Source organism: Nerophis lumbriciformis, linkage group LG22 (genome assembly GCF_033978685.3).
Source record: "Nerophis lumbriciformis linkage group LG22, RoL_Nlum_v2.1, whole genome shotgun sequence".
Taxonomy (NCBI): domain Eukaryota; kingdom Metazoa; phylum Chordata; class Actinopteri; order Syngnathiformes; family Syngnathidae; genus Nerophis; species Nerophis lumbriciformis.
Genome location: NC_084569.2, coordinates 34,971,411 through 34,993,857, shown reverse-complemented (window position 1 = coordinate 34,993,857; position 22,447 = coordinate 34,971,411). Strand labels below are relative to the sequence as shown.

The 22,447-nt window shown below is 41.5% G+C and overlaps 1 protein-coding gene across 2 annotated transcripts in view; it reads left to right on the top strand.

Annotated features, from left to right (window-relative positions):
• Positions 1 to 22,447, top strand: part of abcc1 (ATP binding cassette subfamily C member 1 (ABCC1 blood group)) — a 108,833-nt gene that overhangs the window by 58,529 nt on the left and 27,857 nt on the right. For both annotated transcript variants that reach the window (XM_061973761.1, XM_061973760.1), the window contains exons 16-25: positions 1,250 to 1,376; positions 4,960 to 5,136; positions 7,512 to 7,679; positions 9,080 to 9,254; positions 9,353 to 9,413; positions 13,723 to 13,849; positions 13,930 to 14,134; positions 18,772 to 19,082; positions 20,464 to 20,663; positions 20,848 to 20,974. In XM_061973761.1, the coding sequence (XP_061829745.1) occupies positions 1,250 to 1,376; positions 4,960 to 5,136; positions 7,512 to 7,679; positions 9,080 to 9,254; positions 9,353 to 9,413; positions 13,723 to 13,849; positions 13,930 to 14,134; positions 18,772 to 19,082; positions 20,464 to 20,663; positions 20,848 to 20,974 (1,678 nt within the window). The remainder of the gene's footprint in view (positions 1 to 1,249; positions 1,377 to 4,959; positions 5,137 to 7,511; positions 7,680 to 9,079; positions 9,255 to 9,352; positions 9,414 to 13,722; positions 13,850 to 13,929; positions 14,135 to 18,771; positions 19,083 to 20,463; positions 20,664 to 20,847; positions 20,975 to 22,447) is intronic.

Below are 22,447 nucleotides of genomic sequence, written 5' to 3'. Positions count from 1 at the left end.
TGAAGGAAGAGTCTTCATGTTCAATGCCCAGAACAAAAGGGGGGGGAGAGTTTTTTTGGGTTGGTGCACTACTTGTAAGTGTATCTTGTGTTTTTTATGTTGATTTAATTAAAAAAAGAAAAAAAAAAGAAATTATTTCTTGTGCGGCCCGATACCAAATCGATCCACGAACCAGTACCGGGCCGCGGCCCGGTGGTTGGGGACCACTGAGGTAAACAACCAACAGTATGTCAGAAAGCTAGCTAAAACGGTACACATATTCATAATATAGTATACATTTTAACTGACCTTTATTTTACTATTTGTGTCTTTTTTTAGGTGGCTAAAATACGCGGTGCTGCTGACCGCCGTCTAACGTTACGTGTGATATATTGACTAACGTAACCCTGCTTAAAAAAAATCACTGAACAAAAAGTATGAATAAGGTAGTGAACTGCAACAGATTCCCGTGTTTGCAATAACGTTATAACGTTAGCAGTGAGTTTACAGCCTCACTGATTTAACTACACAGCAAATAAAAGTCACGTTACTTAGCCAATAAACGTTATCTTACATTCAAAACTTACCGTTCTTTGTGCAACTTCAAATGCCAGACGAAGTTGGAAGTTGTTGCCTCTCCATCAGTAATTTTCGAACCGCATGTGTTGCATACTGCAAACCGTTTTGTGTTGACCACCTCGTAATTTTTATACCCAAACGAAATTATTTTAGGTATCATTTTTTGTTCACTGGCGTGTGGTTTGGACATGTCTTCTTCGTTGGTTGTCCTGCAATTTGATTGGATGAATGCTGTGTGATGAAAACAAAGTAGATCTAATTTGATTGGCTGTTGTACTGACAGCACACCAGCTGACACACGCAACGCTGATAGACAAGTACACAACGAAAAATACGGAGCGCTCCCGAATAACTTTTTCATCTTTGGGTTTTGGGGAAAGTAGCAAGTCATGTCAAGTCATGTCAATTCAAAAGGCTCAAGTCCAAGTGAAGTCACAAGTCATTGATGTTAAAGTCTAAGTCGAGTTGCAAGTCTTTTTACATTTTGTCAAGTCGAGTCTAAAGTCATCAAATTCATGACTCGAGTCTGACTCGAGTCCAAGTCATGTGACTCGAGTCCACACCTCTGGTAAGTAAGTAGTAAGTTTCTAGCTTTGACACCTATGATGCTGAAAATGTGTTTTCTGAATGTTCATTCTTATTATCTTTCTGTTCTTCATTATTATTCTTTATCATTCCACGTTGTCTGCAGGCTGAATGTGTGTATCCCAGAAGGGTCCATCGTAGCCATTGTGGGACACGTCGGGTCTGGAAAGTCATCTCTGCTGTCTGCGCTGCTCGGGGAGATGGAAAAAATTGAAGGAAGCGTGGCTGTTAAGGTTTTGGCCCATATTTTAATTCAACGTTAAATTGTGCAAATGACGCTGCTGAAGTGTGGAGTTTAAGGCTTGTGAAGCCACTGATGCCTATTGTTTCTGTCTGTAAATGGTGGAATTTTGCAATTTCTCCTATATTGTTCGTCAGATACCGAGCACTTGTACAATGTTCCTTCGATTATCGCAGGGTTTGTGTTCCAGACCCCCTCTTGGTCGATGAATATCTGCTAAGTAGGGGCAATATTTATTTTTTTCTATGCGTTTAGCTGCAGGATATTACAGCTTGTGGCTGCAGGATTAGGTCTCTGCTTTTTGCAGATGATTTGGTCCTGATGGCTTCATCTGGCCAGGATCTTCAGCTCTTGCTGGATCGGTTCGCAGCCGAGTGTGAAGCGACTGGGATGAGAATCAGCACCTCCAAGTCCATGGTTCTCGCCCGGAAAAGGGTGGAGTGCCATCTCCGGGTTGGGGAGGAGACCCTGCCCCAAGTGGAGGAGTTCAAGTACCTCGGAGTCTTGTTCACGAGTGAGGGAAGAGTGGATCGTGAGATCGACAGGCGGATCGGTGCGGCATCTTCAGTAATGCGGACGCTGTATCGATCCGTTGTGGTCGATCTACGTTCCCATCCTCACCTATGGTCATGAGCTTTGGGTTATGACCGAAAGGACAAGATCACGGGTACAAGCGGCCGAAATGAGTTTCCTCTCCTTTAGAGATAGGGTGAGAAGCTCTGTCATCCGGGGTGAGCTCAAAGTAAAACCGCTGCTCCTCCTCATCGATAGGAGCCAGATGAGGTGGTTCGGGCATCTGGTTAGGATGCCACCCGATCGCCTCCCTCGGGAGGTGTTTAGGGCACGTCCGACCGGTAGGAGGCCACGGGGAAGACCCAGGACACGTTGGGAAGACTGTCTCCCGGCTGGCTTGGGAACGCCTCGGGATCCCCCGGGAGGAGCTGAACGAAGTGGCTGGGGAGAGGGAAGTCTGGGCTTCCCTGCTTAGGCTGCTGCCCCCGCGACCCGACCTCGGATAAGCGGAAGAAGATGGATGGATGGATGGATATGCGTTTAGCGTAATTTATAAGCCATCCACACAGCTTTTACACACACAAACACACCGTGTGCCTTTTAAAACACTTCTAACAGCCTAAAATCTATGTCGTTTTAGCATTAATTAATTAAATGGCTGCTGAAATCTCAATGATACTTTAAAATCTACAGTAATTGAACCGTGAAGTGACTAGGAAACACGACATGTCATTAATGTCGCAAAAATGTTTGCTCATCTGTGAGTGTATTTTTATTTTTCAAATAAATTGGTACAATTAATACAATATTGATAATAGTATATTGTAGTGTTTATAATAATTTGCATTCACCTCATAATTTATTATATTTAGATTTCAGGTGGCAAAAGTACAAAACCCAAAAGTACAAAACCCAAAATCAGTGAAGTTGGCACGTTGTGTAAATCGTAAATAAAAACAGAATACATCCATCTTCTTCCGCTTATCCGAGGTCGGGTCGCGGGGGCAGCAGCCTAAGCAGGGAAGCCCAGACTTCCCTCTCCCCAGCCACTTCGTCCAGCTCTTCCCGGGGGATCCCGAGGCGTTCCCAGGCCAGCCGGGAGACATAGTCTTCCCAACGTGTTCTGGGTCTTCCCCGTGGCCTCCTACCGGTCGGTGTTTAGGGCACGTCCGACCTCACCTATGGTCATGAGCTTTGGGTTATGACCGAAAGGACAGGATCACGGGTACAAGCGGCCGAAATGAGTTTCCTCTGCCGGGTGGTGGGGCTCTCCCTCAGAGATAGGGTGAGAAGTTCTGTAATCCGGGGTCAGCTCAAAGTAAAGCCGCTGCTCCTCCACATCGAGAGGAGCCAGATGAGGTGGTTCGGGCATCTGCTCAGGATGGCACCCGAACGCCTCCTTAGGGAGGTGTTTAGGGCAGAGAAAAGCAGTATACAATGATTATTGAATAGACTGCAAAGACAAGATATTTAATGTTTCAACTGAGAAACTTAATTTTTTTTGCAAATAATCATGAACACAGAATTTAATGTCAGCAACACATTGCAAAAAAATTGTCACAGGGGCATTTTTACCACTGTTACATGGCCTTTCCTTTTAACAACACTCAGTAAACGTTTGGGAACTGAGGAGACCAATTTTTGAAGCTTTTCAGGTGGAATTCTTTCCCTTTCTTGCTTGATGTACAGCTTAAGTTGTTCAACAGTCCGGGGTCTCCATTGTGTTATTTTAGGCTTCATAATGCGCCACACATTTTAAATGGGAGACCGGTCTGGACTACAGGCAGGCCAGTGTAGTACCCACAGTCTTTTACTACGAAGCCACGCTGTTGTAACACGTGAAGAATGTGGGTTGGCATTGTCTTGCTGAAATAAGCAGGGGCGTCCACGATAACGTTGCTTGGGTGGCAACATATGTTGCTCCAAAACCTGTATGTACCTTTCACAGATGTTAAGTTACCTATGCCTTGGGCACTAATACACCCCCATACCATCACACATGCTGGCTTTCCAACTTTGCGCCAAGAACATTGCGGATGGTTCTTTTCCTCTTTGGTCCGGAGGACACGATGCCCACAGTTTCCAAAAACAATTTGAAATGTGGACTCGTCAGACCACAGAACACTTTTCTACTTTGCATCAGTCCATCTTAGATGAGCTCGGGCCCAGCAAAGCGGGCAGCGTTTCTGGGTGTTGTTGATAAATGGCTTTTACTTTGCATAGTAGAGTTTTAACTTGCACTTACAGATGTAGCGACGAACTGTAGTTACTGACAGTGGTTTTCTGAAGTGTTCCTGAGCCCATGTGGTGATATCCTTTACACACTGATGTGGCTTTTTGATGCAGTATTGCCTGAGGGATCGAAGGTCACAGGCATTCAATGTTGGTATCCGGCCTTGCCGCTTACGTGCGGGTGATTTTTCCACTTTCTCTCAACCTTTTGATGATATTGCGGACCGTAGATGGTGAAATCCCTAAATTCCTTCCAATAGCTGGTTGAGAAATGTTGTTCTTAAACTGTTCGACAATTTGCTCACGCATTTGTTGACAAAGTGGTGACCCTCGCCCCATCCTTGTTTGTGAATGACTAAGCATTTCATGGAATCTACTTTTATACCCAATCATGGCACCCACCTGTTCCCAATTAGCCTGTTCACCTGTGGGATGTTCCAAATACCGGTAAGTGTTTGATGAGCATTCTTCAACTTTGTCAGTCTTTTTTTCCCCACTTGTGCCAGCTTTTTTGAAACATGTTGCAGGCATCAAATTCCAAATGAGCTAATATTTGCAAAAAATGACAAAGTTTACCAGTTTGAACGTTAAGTATCTTGTCTTTGCAGTCCATTCAATTGAATACAAGTTGAAAAGGATTTGGAAATCATTGTATTCTGTTTTTATTTACCATTTACACAACGTGCCAACTTCACTGGTTTTGGGTTTTGTATGTCTAAAAGGTTGTTTTTTTTAGTCTGCCGATTTATCTACCGTAATTCCCTACTTTTGTTACTGTAAACAGCTAATAAATAAATAAATAAATTTAATGTATTGTTTTTGTTTTTTAGGGTTCAGTTGCTTACGTTCCCCAGCAGGCCTGGATACAGAATTCCACACTGAAAGAAAACATCATATTTGGCCAGGAGACAATTGAAAATTGGTATCAACGTGTGGTGACAGCTTGTGCTCTTCAACCTGACCTTGAGATGCTGCCTGCCGGAGATGGAACAGAGATTGGAGAAAAGGTATTCGTTCCTGACAACATACATACCGTATTTTTCGGACTATAAGTCGCATTTTTTTTTTATAGTTTGGCCGGGCTCCAGTGCGACTTATATGTTTTTTTCCTACTTTATTATGCATTTTCGGCAGGTGCGACTTATACTCCGGTGCGACTTATACTCCGAAAAATACGGTAATCTGATTGGTGGAACAAATATTGTTGAAAAGTTATGTCAATGTAAGATGGAGCTCTTTTGGGAATATCGGTTGGTTCATTTTGTCTTACTTTTTTATATTGTAAAATTATCATCATATTTTACTACAATGTATTTTGATGGTTGGATTTTATTTAAAAAAAAAAAAAAAAAGCTCTAAATGATCAATTTAATATGCATGAACCACGGGTGTCAAACTCAAGGCCCAGGGGGCCTATATGGCCCCCCGCCACGCTGTTTCTTGTGGCCTGCGAAAGCCTGAAAATAATGTGCGTCAATAAATTATTCATCTTTCTTACTAAACATATTCGTTCTTTAAATGTTGACCAAAAAAAATGCATGCACTCCAACAATTGCAGGACTTTTAAACTTAAATATTATCACATCATGCAAAAAATATTATTAAAATTGTTCACTCAATTTTTGTAAAAATAAATCTGCTTCACTCTCACTTATGATTTCAAAGAAAGTTATCCATCAATGTGTACATAAAATACATTTAATTGCATTGGCAATTGTGTATTAAAGGGGAACTGCATTTTTGGGGGAATTTTGCACAATCATTATGAATGACATGACGATTTTTTTATGCATTCTAAATATTAAATAAATGTAAATAAAAGTCTGCTTAAAGCGGAGCCAAGTGGAAATCCTAATAAAATCTAATAAATAACCATCGAAAAAGCGCCAACAATATTACATTTACATTTCGTGATATGAATATTAACCAAGTATTAGTGATATTGTTATTATAAGTGCTAACGCAGACAAACTATTTAGGTGATCACTATCGTATGTCCCTATGTTTACATCGAGTGATCTGCTGTTTCCTCGCTTCCCTAAACCCTGGGAGTTTATTGTAGATCCTAAATCATGCCTCCCACCTGGAAAATAGATGGCTGAGTATGTAATCCGACAAGTTGGTACATTTTGACAGCTATTTAGGACTCGGAACTGGGGAGAACGACACGAAAAGACACTTTTTTTCTTTGCAAGGATTATAGGATAGGATAGGATAGGACTTTATTGTCATTGCACAAGTACAACGAAACTATGTTTTCAGCACAAACCCGTTCAAGATTAGACAAACAAACAGTGTATAGGGTTACAGAACAGGAACGCTGATGGGTCGCTAAAGGCGCCCCGTAAAAGATGAGAAAAAGGTAAAACGCTGGGGAAGAAGATGAGTAAAAAAATACAATCTAGACTGGGCTCTTAAGGGGACCTAGTCTGGAGTGGGAAAAAACCTGCATGCCATGCACACATAAACATGTTACATATAATCACAACAACTCGCAACAGAGGGGGGGTTGGGGCCCTGGAGGTCAACTGCTGCTATGAAGCGCTGCCAGCCGTTCATCACCCCGAGGGCAATCGAGCGGTGGTGAAGGGGTGGGGGAGGGTGTGTGTGTGTGTGTGTATATGCCCATTGTCTTGGGTGTGTTGATGTAGTGTTCATAGGCCTGGGGCCGTTCTGCATGCAAGCAAAAGTTCGACTCCGGGTGTCGTCGAGGAGGGAGGGAGGTCAAAAGCGTCCATCATTGAGGTGTCCTCGGGGATGTTTTCAAGACAGCCTGTTCCTGTTATGGGTCATTCTTAATCTAAACAGGAACAGTCGGCATTCCAGTGAGAGCAGACATTGTACAGTAATATTTAATTAAGTTTTTAACTCTCATTAAGTCTGCAGTAAGTAGTAATCAGTGATGTTGGAGGAAAAAACAAACATTTATGAAATGAATGCGCCGCCGTATCCTTAAACTGAGCAAAATACGTAATATATTATGAATATGCCTGTTTTTACATTACATATATACTTACAGTGTGTATATAAAACGTTGATGGAAGCATTTGGATGTATTTTTAGGGGCTTTATAGGTAGAATAGAGGGCCTCATTTAGGCTCCATTGTAAGTAGACTTTTCCTCACATTTTCTTACTGGTTATAATACATTAAAAAAAAAGAAAAACACATGTGTGCTTGTCTTGGAATTGTGAATGATAGGCTAAATAAAAAATAAAAAAAGTGCAGTTCCCCTTTAAAGCATCAATATTGACTGACAATTTTGTAATTATATGGCATTGCCGATTCTGAGTTACTGTGTTTCCTAAAAGCTTTGCATTAATGCATTCTTTTTTGGGGGGAATAATGACGCCATGATTTGCTTATCTTGAATGTTTATGCAGGGTGTCAATCTGTCTGGCGGTCAGAAGCAGAGGGTGAGCCTGGCGAGGGCTGTTTACTGTGACCGCTCTGTCTACCTGCTAGATGACCCTCTGTCTGCTGTTGACGCTCATGTAGGAAAGCACCTATTTGACCAAGTCATTGGCCCACAGGGCTTGCTGAAGGACAAGGTGTGTATGATCCTACTTGTATGTCTTTTGAGCCACAAACTCAAGGCAAAAGAGAAACCTCATGGTCGTTCAACAGAGAATGTTTGCAGTTTCATCAGATTTAGATCAAGATTCAGTATTGTTTTTCGTGGTTCAATATAGGTTTGATCATTTACACGGAACTCGGGCTGGGCGATATGGACCAAAACTAACATTGCGGTATTTTCAAGCCGAATGGTGATATACGGTATATACTTGTAATATCTTAAACAAAACATGCAAAGTGCTGAAGGTTACCTGAGTGTTTTATGGCTAGATAACCAGTGTTGAGAGTACTCAGATTATTTTTGTTGTAAGTAGTAACGTTGTTTATTATAGAAAAAAATTAGTAATCCGTTGCTATGTCAAAGCAGTTTTTGTTCATTTTTTTTCATTAACGTTAGGTTTATAGCCTCACGTTTGTGCGCAGGGATAGATGGAGCTTGGGGGTGGTAGCAGGGGGTGTATATTGTAGCATCCCGGAAGAGTTAGTGGTGCAAGTGGTTCTGGGTATTTGTTCTGTTGTGTTTATGTTGTGTTACGGTGCGGATGTTCAAAAACAATGAAGGCACACAGCTTCAGTCCAGAGTATACTAGAGCAGTGGTCCCCAACCTTTTTGTAACTGCGGACCGGTCAACGCTAGAAAATGTGACCCATGGACCGGGTGGGGCGGGGGAGGGGGGTGTTTATTTATTTATTTTTTACATTTCTTGTGCGGCCCGGTACCAATCGACCCATGGACCGGTACCGGTGGTTTGGGACCACTGTACTAGAGCATACTTGCCAACCTTGACAACTCCGAATTCGGGAGATGGGGGTGGCGGGGGCTGGGTGGGGGGTTGAGGGGGGCGGGGTCTGGTGGTAGCGGCGGTGTATATTGTAGCATCCCGGAAGAGTTAGTGCTGCAAGGGGTTCTGGGTATTTGTTCTGTTGTGTTTATGTCGTGTTACGGTGCGGATGTTCTCCCGAAATGTGTTTGTCATTCTTGTTTGGTGTGGGTTCACAGTGTGGCGCATATTTGTAACAGTGTGAAAGTTGTTTATACGGCCACCCTCAGTGTGACCTGTATGGGTGTTGACCAAGTAGGCTTGCATTCTCACGTGTGTGTAGAAGTCGCATACTGTATATTATGTGACTGGGCCGGCACGCTGTTTGTAAGAAGAAAAAGCGGACGTGACGACAGTTTGTAGAGGACGCTAAAGGCAGTGCCTTTAAGGCACGCCCCCAATATTATTGTCCGGGTGGAAATCGGGAGAAATTCGGGAGAATGGTTGCCCCGGGAGATTTTTGGGGGGGGGCACTGAAATTCGGGAGTCTCCTGGGAAAATCGGGAGGGTTGGCAAGTATGTTGATGACCAATCTACGGTGTACTCTGCCTTAGACCCGTGTACTGGTGACTCATGGGCTGAGCTACCTTCCCCAAGTTGACCTGATCCTGGTCATGGTGGATGGAGAAATCACAGAGGCAGGCTCATACCAACAGCTTATGGACACTTCAGGTGCCTTTTCTGAGTTTCTGCATACGTACGCTGGGGTCGAGCATGCAGACAACAATGGTAAGACAATATTGCACATTACACAAAGACCTATGTGAGCTGTTTGGTGAGTGGTTGTAAATGACTAATTATTGGTTTGTTTCTCGCCTTAAATTCAGAAACTGAGCCCAAAACAGGATCCAGAGGAATGGAAAATGGCAGCGTAACTGGTCTTTCTGGGTGAGTGAGACTTGCTAGACAAGGGTATAATGACAATAGTTGGCAGGATTGTAGATTGAGTCCATGCATGGTATCTGCTAGGAATGGGCCATATTGCCTAAAATCTAGAGATATTGGCCGATAAATACTTTTAAATGTAATATCGGAAATTATCGGTATCGGTTTCAACCTCCCGATTTTCCCGGGAGACTCACGAATTTCAGTGCCCCTCCCGAAAATCTCGCGGGGCAACCATTCTCCCGATTTCCACCCGGACAACAATATTGGGGGCGTGCCTTAAAGGCACTGCCTTTAGCGTCCTCTACAACCTGTCGTCGCGTCCGCTTTTCCTCCATACAAACAGCGTGCCGGCCCAGTCACATAATATATGCGGCTTTTACACACACATAAGTGAATGCAAGGCATACTTGATCAACAGCCATACAGGTCACACTGAGGGTGGCCGTATAAACAACTTTAACACTGTTACAAATATGCGCCACTCTGTGAACCCACACCAAACAAGAATGAGAAACACATTTCGGGAGAACATCCGCACCGTAACACGACATAAACACAACAGAACAAATACCCAGAACCCCTTGCAGCACTAACTCCTCCGGGATGCTACAATATACATCCCCGCTACCACCAAACCCCGCCCCATCTCCCGAATTCAGAGTTGTCAAGGTTGGCAAGTATGCTCTAGTACAGTGGTCCCAAACCACCGATACCGGTCCATGGGTCGATTGGTACCGGGCCGCACAAGAAATGTAAAAAAAATAAAATAAATAAACACCCCCCTCCCCCGCCCCACCCGGTCCATGGGTTACATTTTCTAGCGTTGACCGGTCCGCAGTTACAAAAAGGTTGGGGACTACTGCTCTAGTATACACTGGACTGAAGCTGTGTGCCTTCATTGTTTTTGTAGCTGTTTTGAGGCATTTTTAAAAAATGTTTTAAAATAATGCACTTTGTGAAAGTCAAAGTATAGTATCTCCCATAGTTGTAGTGGGTATTAGGATTATCTCAGGGAGAGCATGTCCCAAATTCGACTCAGGACAGGACTTGCAGGTAGGAACATGATTTAATATCAACTCTAAAATAGGTACAAACAAAAAGGCATACAAGGCGAAGGCACAATGCGCTGATCGCACTTGGAGCTAAAACGCAAAAACTTAGCGCAGGAAACAGAAGCTAACACTCAGCATGGACTATGGACAGGGCAAAACTCACTAACTGTGGCATGAACAAACAAAACTTACGTGGCAAGGCATGAAGCAAACACTTAGCATAAACTTGAAATCAGACATGAAGCGAACAATGACGCCAGGCCGACTGACTGGCAAAGGCAATCTTAAATAGTGCCTCTGATTAGACACTGGTGAGCGTCCCGAACACCAGAGGCAGGTGAAAACAATAAGCAGCCATGGCAACCAAACCAAACTCAAATGTGTTACAAACAGGAACTAAAAGAGTCCAAAACTAACAGAAAAACAACAAAAACATGATCTGGACCACGGATCATGACAGTAATATTGTGATAGGGCAGGGGTTGGCAACCTTTACCAGTCAAAGAGCCATTTTGACCAGTTTCACAAATTATAGAAAACAATGGGAGCCACAAATTTTTTTGGAAATTTTAGATGAAATAACACTATACAATGTTTTTTATTTGCTTTGTATAAACCAGGGGTCTCAGACACGCTGCCCACACCTTTTTGTGGAATTTGAAAGCTGGTGCGGCACGCGGGTCATTTAAAACTCGCGTGCCGCACCAGCGTCATGCGCGCCGCGATGGTACAGCGTATAGCATCCACTGCAGCCAGCGTGCCTGATCAACCACCCTTTATATAGGGCTTCCGCTTGCTCACGTAGGTGACAGCAAGGCATACTTGGTCAACAACCACACAGGTCACACTGACGGTGGCGGTATAAAAAAAAAAACTTGAACACTCTTACTAATAATGCGCCACACTGTGAACCCACACCAAACAAGAATGACAAACACATTTCGGGAGAACATCTGCACCGTAACACAACATAAACACAACAGGACAAATACCCAGAATCCCATGCAGCCCTAACTCTTCCGGGATACATTATACACCGCCCGCTACCAAACCCCGCCCACCTCAACCGACGCACAGAGAGAGGGGGGGGTTTGGTGGTAGCAGGGGTGTATAATGTAGCCCGAAAGAGTCAGGGCTGCATGGGATTCTGGCAGAGGTGGGTAGTAACGCGCTACATTTACTCCGTTACATCTACTTGAGTAACTTTTGGGATAAATTGTACTTCTAAGAGTAGTTTTAATGCAACATACTTTTACTTTTACTTGAGTATATTTATAGAGAAGAAACGCTACTTTTACTCCGCTACTTTTATCTACATTCAGCTCGCTACTCGCTACTAATTTTTATCGATCTGTTAATGCACGCTTTGTTTGTTTTGGTCTGTCAGACAGACCTTCATAGTGCCTGCGTTTCAACAAATACAGTTACTGGTGACGTTCACTCCGTTCCACCAATCAGATGCAGTCACTGGTGACGTTGAACCAATCAAACAGAGCCAGGCGGTCACATGACCCGACTTAAACAAGTTGAAAAACGTATTGGGGTGTTACCATTTAGTGGTCAATTGTACGGAATATATACTGTACTGTGCAATCTACTAATAAAAGTTCCAATCAATCAATCAAAATTGTGAAGGAAAAAAGACCCTTTTTTTTCAACCGTACATCTCGTCAAAAGCCCAAAGACTGACTACACAGTTCCTGTCTTCACAATAAAAGTGCCGCTCCATCGCGCATGCGCTTTCAAAATAAGAGTCTCCTAAAGCCAGCGCAAACAAGCTAGCAAGCTACGGAGTTTGCCGCCAATGTATTTCTTGTAAAGTGTATAAAAACGAATATGGAAGCTGGACAAATTAGATGCCAAAAACCAAACACTTTCATGTGGTATTAGACAGAAAGGAGGAACTTTTTTTCTCCTCCATTTGAAAACGTGGCCGTTACCATCACTACTGTCTGATTCCAATCAATTTAAGTCATCAGAATCAGGTAATACACCAACTTATATTCTTGTCTTCATGAAAGAAAGGAATCTATATGTGTTAAACATGCATGTATATTCATTAAAACACCTTTAACATGTAAAGAAAAACGGCAAAATAAATAAATATAAATTATATACTGTATATATCAATGTATATATATATGTATATATGTGTGTGTGTGTATATATATATATATATATATATATATATATATATATATATATATATATATATATATATATGTGTGTATATATATATATATGTATATGTGTGTGTGTGTGTGTGTGTGTATATATATATATATATATATATGTGTGTGTGTGTGTGTGTGTATATATATATATATGTATGTATATATATATATATATATGTATATGTGTGTGTGTGTGTGTGTGTATATATATATATATATATATGTGTGTGTGTGTGTATATATATATATATATATATATATATATATATATATATATATATATATGAATGATATGTGTGTGTATGTTACTCATCAGTTACTCAGTACTTGAGTAGTTTTTTCACAACATACTTTTTACTTTTACTCAAGTAAATATTTGGGTGACTACTCCTTAATTTTACTTTAGTAATAAATCTCTAAAGTAACAGTACTCTTACTTGAGTACAATTTCTGGCTACTCTACCCACCTCTGGATTCTGGGTATTTGTTCTGATGTGTTTATGTTGTGTTAAGGTGCAGATGTTCTCCCGAAATGTGTTTGTCATTCTTGTTTGGTTTTGTTTCAAAGTGTGGCGCATTATTAGTAAGAGTGTTAAAGTTGTTTTATATGGTCACCGTCAGTGTAACCTGTGTGGCTGTTGAGCAAGTATGCCTTGCTGTCACGTAACAGGTGTTGGGCTGGCACGCTGATAATACAGATTGTAGATGGCGCCAAATGTTGTACCATCATGGCACGCCCTTATTATAGCCGTAAGGGTGAAAATCGGTGAATATTAATCCGGGGAGTTTTCTGCGAGAGGCACTCAAACCCGGAAGTCTCACGGGAAAATTGGGGGGTTCAGCAAGTGAGCTGCTGAGCCGCATCAGAGTGATCAAAGAGCCGCATGCGGCTCCGGAGCCGCGGGTTGCCGACCCCTGTGATAGGGCAATACATATTTAGAATCTCTATCATGTTATAGCTGTTTATCAGATATTGTTTCCATCGGCCATTACTAGTAGCTGCTAAGAATAATTGTAATGAAGAAGTGGGATTGTGATACCATAATACATGCACATTAAAGCTCTTGTATTTCTTTGTGTTAGTCCTGTTCAAAGCAGCAGTACCTCCAAACTGTCCCAGCCAGCCAAAGAGAAAGAGGAGCTCGACAAAAAGGATAAGAATGCGGATGTGGGCAAGCTGACTGAGGCTGACAAGGCCAGCACTGGACGGGTAGGTTTGCCAACTTAGCAACATCTTTGCCAACATCAGTTCAGTGGCAGTCTTTACCTGACTGTCTTCTCACTCCACAGGTCAAGCTGTCTGTGTTCTGGGCCTATTTTAAAGCTATTGGCTGTCTGTCCTTCATCAGCATGCTGCTGTTTTTTGCCTATAACCTGCTTTCGCTGTTTTCTAATTATTGGCTCAGTCTCTGGACTGACGACCCTGTGGTGAATGGCACCCAGCCCAATAGACAACTGAGACTGGGGGTCTACGGAGCTCTCGGCCTATCCCAGGGTGAGGAGGCACATTTTTATTGTTTGAAATTTAGCCAAAATATTGTATTCTTTCTCTAACAATATTCCTTCATTAATAATGACCCACCTTTTTTTTGAGCGAGTGTGCTGCGCATTTATCATTCGATTATTAGTCTTTTAATTAACTTCTTATATAAAAAGTGGCGCTTATGTAAGGCTGGACAATTAATAAAATGTTGATCTTGATTTCAATTTTGGATTTTCACGAATATAAAAATATTATAATCGAAAAATCGATTAATGGACCGCGCAACATACATGCAAGTTCCTAAGCTTGCATACCTGCCAACTACTCCGGTTTTCCTGTAATTAGTACGGTTTTCATCAACCTATTCCGGGTTACGGTTGCAGTGATAAAAAATACGTTTTTTCATTAATTAAAATTTAAAGTTTTATTCACGAAATCGCGTAACAACAATGACAATCGACACTGCTTCCCGTAACTTCCTATCGAGCCATTCCGAATGCCATGCGCGAGGCTATTTATAGCACCGCTGCCAAGCACGAGGCATCAGTTGCCATTGTTTCCAAACGATCGAACGATCATGGAATCAGCCGGAGAAAAATCGCAAACGAGTCTTAAACCGAAAAGAAAACTGCAGTCGTTCCGTGAAGAATATTCAAAAGCCTATCCGGGAATAATTATCCGTTCCAAAAAGGGTGAAAACTACACGAATTGCACCTTGTGCAGACAAGATTTTTCGATCGGACACGGAGGAATTAGCGATGGATTTTAGCCACAAAAAGGTAATGACACCAATGTTATCTATTGGAATTGTTTAGTACTGTTATACTGTTAAAAGTGTTTATACTATTTATGCTTTCAAGTCCAAGTTGAAGAAATCTTGTTAAATGTTGACAGCATAACTACCAAAATACAGAAGTATGTCCTTAATATTTTTGCAGTGCTATTTCTGTTGAAAAGTTCAAATGATTACATTAGAGATGTGATGTGCCACTTTTCAAGTGTCTGATGGCTTAAATTAATTTTCATTAATTTTTCATATTTTGAATTCTTTTGAAAGGCTTACAAAAAAACTACATTTGAATTGTAATTCCATGCTATTGACAGGACTATTAATTTGAATGAAGTTAGCTTACCATGTTTACAGTATGATAATTGTGATAGAAATGTGAATTTTAGGCACAGAATATTTTTTACAATTGAACAAGGCAGTAGATTATACAAGCTTGGACAGAAAGTTAATAATGACACCAATTTTTTTTTAAATGGAATTGTTTAGTACTGTTTTACCATTTGTTAACTGTAAAAAGTGTTTATACTGTTTATACTTTCAATTAACAAATTGAAGTCTTGTGAAAGGTTGACAGTATAACTGGCATTAACTGTCAAAATAATTTCAAACTATTGAAGTTAGCTTACAGAATAAACATGTCAATCAACCCATATGATTTTTGCTGTAATATTTTTGTTTTGAAAAGTCACTGTGACTGATAGAAAAGTGATGGTTTTAGCAACATTTTAACCTGTCTGAATGCTAATAATCATTTTGCGTCGGGGGGCGAAGCCTGAACCCCCCACCAGGACTTTGTCCTGGACCTACCGGGGCCTGCGGCCCCTGGACCCTGGCTACTAGGTTTTTCTGATTTCAAAAGTTGGCAGGTATGGGCTTGTAACAGTGAAGCAGATGAGTGAAAGAAAGAACAAGTCCACTAGAAGTTGGGGATCTCATCATCTCACCATATTTGCTACTTTTTATGACACAGTGCTAATATGCCTAATCAATAATCACTAAACTTAACAAAAAATGAAGGCCATATGATTTCCACTTGAACGTAACCCATACTTGCCAACCTTGAGACCTCCGATTTCGGGAGGTGGGTGGGGGGGGCGTGGTGGAGGGGCGTGGTTGGGGGCGTGGCTAAGAGGGGAGGAGTATATTTACAGCTAGAATTCACCAAGTCAAGTATTTCATATATATATATATATATATATATATATATATATATATATATATATATATATATATATATAATAAAATAAATATATATTTATAGCTAGAATTCACTGAAAGTCAAGTATTTCTTATATATATATATATATATATATATATATATATATATATATATATATATATATATATATACATATATATATATAACTTTGGGTCGCTGATTAAAAAAAGCCTTGCCTGTACCGGAAGTAGCGTGATGTCACAAGTTGAAAGTCTCCTCACATTTCCCCATTGTTTACACCAGCAGCGAGAGCGATTCGGACCGAGAAAGCGACGATTACCCCATTAATTTGAGCCAGGATGAAAGATTCGTGGATGAGGAACGTGAGAGTGAAGTATTAGAGTGCAGTGCCGGACGCATCTTTTTTCGTTCTGACCGTAGCTTAGGTACAAGGGCTCATTGGATTCCACACTCTCTCCTTTTTCTATTGTGGATCACGGATTTGTATTTTAAACCACCTCGGATACTATATCCTCTTGAAAATGAGAGTTGAGAACGCGAAATGGACATTCACAGTGACTTTTATCTACACGACAATACATCGGTGAAGCACTTTAGCTACGGAGCTAACATGATAGCATCGGGCTTAACTGCAGATAGAAACAAAAGAAATAAACCCCTGACTGGAAGGATAGACAGAAAATCAACAATACTATTAAACCATGGACCTGTAACTACACGGTTAATGCTTTCCAGCCTGGCGAAGCTTAACAATGCTGTTGCTAACGACGCCATTGAATCTAACTACGGACCTCGACAGAGCTATGATAAAAACATTAGCTCTCCACCTACGCCAACCCTCATCTGCTCATCAACACCGAAGCTCACCTGCGTTCCAGCGATCGACGGAGCGACGAAGGACTTCACCCGATCATCGATGCGGTCGGCGGATAGCGTCGGATAGCGCGTCTGCTATCCAAGTCAAAGTCCTCCTGGTTGTGTTGCTGTAGCCAGACGCTAATACACCGATCGCATCTACAGCTTTCTTCTTTGCAGTCTCCATTGTTCATTAAACAAATTGCAAAAGATTCACCAACACAGATGTCCAGAATACTGTGGAATTTTGCGATGAAAACTGAGCTTTTTGTATTGGATACAATGGCGTCCCAATACTTCCGTTTCAACCATCGACGTCACGTGCATACGTCATCATACCTAGACGCATACTTGCCAACCCTCCCGGATTTTCCAGGAGACTCCCGAAATTCAGCGCCTCTCCCGAAAACCTCCCGGGACAAATTTTCTCCCGAAAATCTCCCGAAGCTGGAAGCCACGCCCCCTCCAGCTCCATGCGGACCTGAGTGACGTGTTGAAAGCCTGTTCACACGTCAGCTTTCCCACAATATAAACAGCTAATAATCGAGGGCGAGTTCTTGGTTTCTTATGTGGGTTTATTGTTAGGCAGTTTCATTAACGTCCTCCCAGCACGGTAACAACACACAACAACAGCAGTCAAGTTTTCGTCTACCGTAAAGCAGTTCGTCTGCCGTAAACAGCAATGTTGTGACACTTTTAAACAGGACAATACTGCCATCTACTGTACATGCATATGTGACCCACCCATAATGTGTCACATTTTTGTGTTGATTTATTTTATTTTGTGGTTTGAATTCGTTTTTGGAGCTGTCATTACACATTTATCAGTATTCACATTGGTCAGTAGGGGGCAATTGCCTTCCCAATTGAATGCTATCACCTGCAGACCGGAAGTGTCTTGTCATTCTGATGAGCGCGACCAGTCTGTGAACAATTGTAACGTCCTGTGTGCTTTTTCCTCCTGTATAACAGGTTAGTTTTGGTGAATCAACTCACTGAATAATATCCATGTGATCTTTATAAGTTTAAGTACACTTTCTGATGGTGGAGCCTAACTCTAAAGTGTTTGTGAGTTGTAGTTCGTATTTGTGAATGAATCCAGTGCACAGCTGCAGTAATCAATACAAAAAAGCGGCATGAGTGCGCAATGTTTATATAGGAACTTCTGATCCTAATTCAGACTCCCAAATTAGAGCTCCCGTTTTCTTATTGATTTTATAATGTATATTTGTATAATGTGTGTGTTCTGAAATAGTGACAGAGAATAGAACAAGGATGGACAATTCAACCCTTAACTCAACAATGAGTAGATGAGTGTTATGTGTGTGTATATGTGTAAATAAATGAACACTGAAATTCAAGTATCAATCAATCAATCAATGTTTATTTATATAGCCCTAAATCACAAGTGTCTCAAAGGGCTGCACAAGCCACAACGACATCCTCGGTACAAAGCCCACATATGTATTTCTTTTATTTATTTATATATATATATATATATAAATATATATGTATGTAATAATATATATATATATATATATATATATATATATATAGCTAGAATTCACTGAAAGTCAAGTGTTTCTTATATATATATCTTAACCACGCCCCCAACCATGCCCCCCACCTCCCGAAATCGGAGGTCTCAAGGTTGGCAAGTATGCCTAGACGTCTTCAACCGGAAGTTTCGCAGGAAATTTAAAATTGGCCGTATTGGCATGTGTTGCAATGTTAAGATTTCATCATTGATATATAAACTATCAGACTGCGTGGTCGGTAGTAGTGGGTTTCAGTAGGCCTTTAAACTACAAATTTGTGTTGCAGGCGTGGCAGTTTTTGGCTACTCTCTGTCCATGTCCATCGGGGGCATCCTGGCGTCTCGCTATCTTCATCAGTCCATGCTCTACGACGTCCTCCGCTCGCCCATGTCCTTTTTCGAGCGGACCCCCAGCGGCAACCTTGTCAACCGCTTTGCCAAGGAGATAGACACCATTGACACTGTCATCCCCAGTATTCTTAAAATGTTCCTGGGCTCCCTGTTCAACGTGTTGGGCTCTTCTGTTGTCATCCTGATTGCGACACCATTTGTGGCGATTGTCATTCCTTTCCTTGGACTGCTCTACTTTTTTGTGCAGGTTAGTTTTATTAAAGGGGAACATTATCACAATTTCAGAAGGGTTAATACCATTAAAAATCAGTTCCCAGTGGTTTATTTTATTTTTCGACGTTTTTTTCAAAATTTTACCCATCACGCAATATCCCTAAAAAAAACCTTCAAAGTGCCTGATTTTAACCATCGTTATATACACCCGTCCATTTTCCTGTGACGTCACACAGTGATGCCAACACAAACAAACATGGCGCATAGAACAGCAAGCTATAGCGACATTAGCTCGGATTCAGACTCGGATTTCAGCGGCTTAAGCGATTCAACAGATTACGCATGTATTGAAACGGATGGTTGTAGTGTGGAGGCAGGTAGCGAAAACGAAATTGAAGAAGAAACTGAAGCTATTGAGCCATATCGGTTTGAACCGTATGCAAGCGGAACTGACGGACACGACAGCCAGCGACACGGGAGAAAGCGAGGACGAATTCGGCGATCACTAACCAACGATTAGTATGTGTTTGTTTGGCATTAAAGGAAACTAACAACTATGAACTAGGTTTACAGCATATGAAATACATTTGGCAACAACATGCACTTTGAGAGTGCAGACAGCCCAGTTTTCATCAATTAATATATTCTGTAGACATACCCTCATGTTAGCAGGCCAGGGAAGCTAGGGTCGATATTCTTCTCTTGATCATCTTCGGTGGCATAAGGGACGGTGTGAGCCAAGACATCCAGGGGGTTTAGCTCGCTCGTCTGCGGGAACAAACTGCCGCCATTGCTTGCCGTGCTACCGAGGTCCTTTGTCCCTGAATTGCTCACACACTCCGGCAGATTCAATGGGGGTCTGGCGGCAGATTTCTTTGACTTTATCGTTGGAAATGCATCTGCTTTGAGTGTCGCAGGATATCCACACATTCTTGCCATCTCTGTCGTAGCATAGCTTTCGTCGGTAAAGTGTGCGGAACAAACGTCCAATTTCTTGCCACTTTGGCATCTTTGGGCCACTGGTGCAACTTGAATCCGTCCCTGTTCGGGTTGTTACACCCTCCGACAACACACCGACGAGGCATGATGTCTCCAAGGTACGGAAAATAGTCGAAAAAAACGGAAAATAACAGAGCTGATTTGACTCGGTGTTTGAGAAAATGGCGTTGTGACGTCATCGCTCCGAGAGCGAATATTAGAAAGGCGTTTAATTGGCCAAAATTCACCCATTTAGAGTTCGGAAATCGGTTAAAAAAAATATGGTCTTTTTTCTGCAACATCAAGGTATATATTGACGCTTACATAGGTCTGGTGATAATGTTCCCCTTTAAGTGTTCTTTCTCTTTTGATTTTCCGCAAAAGGGCTAATGGCATACTGCTATATAAGAGTCTGACTTTTTGACCACTCTGTGCAGAGGTTTTACGTGGCATCCTCACGCCAGCTTAAGCGCCTGGAGTCGGTCAGCCGGTCGCCCATCTACACCCACTTTAATGAAACACTACTGGGCACGTCTGTCATCAGAGCTTTTGGGGAACAAAAGCGCTTCATCCAAGAGAGCGACCAGAGGGTTGACTACAACCAGAAGGCCTACTACCCAAGCATTGTGGCAAACAGGTTAGTTATTCATTGTGAGGCGGTACAGGTGGTGTACCCTCTGGTAACCGATATTTGAGAACTTTTGACTCACCACTGTTTCGTCCACAGATGATAGAATAGTGGGGAAGTCACCTTGGAGTGGAACTCTTGAGAAAAACTTTCATTCCTAATCTTTTTTTTTTTTTTTGCTGTTTATGTGCAGATGGCTGGCAATTCGTCTGGAGTTTGTTGGCAACTGCATTGTGTCATCTTCAGCCTTGTTTGCTGTCATAGCCAGAGAGAACCTCAGCCCAGGTATAATGGGTTTGTCAATCTCCTACGCCCTTCAGGTAAGTTTGGCCATGCAAGTTGTATTTTCATACAATTTGCTATTCAAATTACACTGCGTCAAACCTGCTCTCGGTGTTGCACAATATTAATTAGTGATGTGCGATATCGCAAAGTTTTTTCCCCGATACCAAGTAAAATTCAGGTTGGTAACACAACAGTAAACATGAAAGAAAAAAGAGCAAAAAATCGGAATGTAATGAGAAAAAGCTGACATTTTTAAACTAATAATTAATAATAATGTACGTAGTCACCTATAACTCAAAGTGTTGTCTTTAGATATATATAATATCTGTTTTTAGCATTTTTTTTTTTAATTAAAAAATATCGAAATGGCCCTTGGTGGAAAAAGTTGAGACACCCCTGATATAAAATATTAGAAGCTCTCAAAATACAAATAAAGTACACTTAAGATATAAAGAAAGTTTAGTTTGTTCATTACAAAATAAATAAAACTAACATATGGATTAATTAAAAAAATTACAACAACTATAAAACACTGTTAAATATGTACAAACCCCGTTTCCATATGAGTTGGGAAATTGTGTTAGATGTAAATATAAACGGAATACAATGATTTGCAAATCATTTTCAACCCATACTCAGTTGAATATGCTACAAAGACAACATATTTGATGTTCAAACTGATAAACATTTTTATTTTTGCAAATAATCATTAACTTTAGAATTTGATGCCAGCAACACGTGACAAAGTAGTTGGGAAAGGTGGCAATAAATACTGATAAAGTTGAGGAATGCTCATCAAACATTTATTTGGAACATCCCACAGGTGAGCAGGCAAATTGGGAACAGGTGGGTGCCATGATTGGTTATAAAAGTAGATTCCATGAAATGCTCAGTCATTCACAAACAAGGATGGGGCGAGGGTCACCACTTTGTCAACAAATGTGTGAGCAAATTGTTGAACAGTTTAAGAAAAACCTTTCTCAACCAGCTATTGCAAGGAATTTAGGGATTTCACCATCTACGTTCCGTAATATCATCAAAGGGTTCAGAGAATCTGGAGAAATCACTGCACATAAGCAGCTTAAGCCCGTGACCTTCGATCCCTCAGGCTGTACTGCATCAACAAGCGACATCAGTGTGTAAAGGATATCACCACATGGGCTCAGGAACACTTCAGAAACCCACTGTCAGTAACTACAGTTGGTCGCTACATCTGTAAGTGCAAGTTAAAACTCTCCTATGCGAGGCGAAAACCGTTTATCAACAACACCCAGAAACGCCGTCGGCTTCGCTGGGCCTGAGCTCATCTAATATGGACTGATACAAAGTGGAAAAGTGTTCTGTGGTCTGACGAGTCCACATTTCAAATTGTTTTTGGAAACTGTGGACGTCGTGTCCTCCGGACCAAAGAGGAAAAGAACCATCCGGATTGTTATAGGCGCAAAGTTGAAAAGCCAGCATCTGTGATGGTATGGGCTTGCATTAGTGCCCAAGACATGGGTAACTTA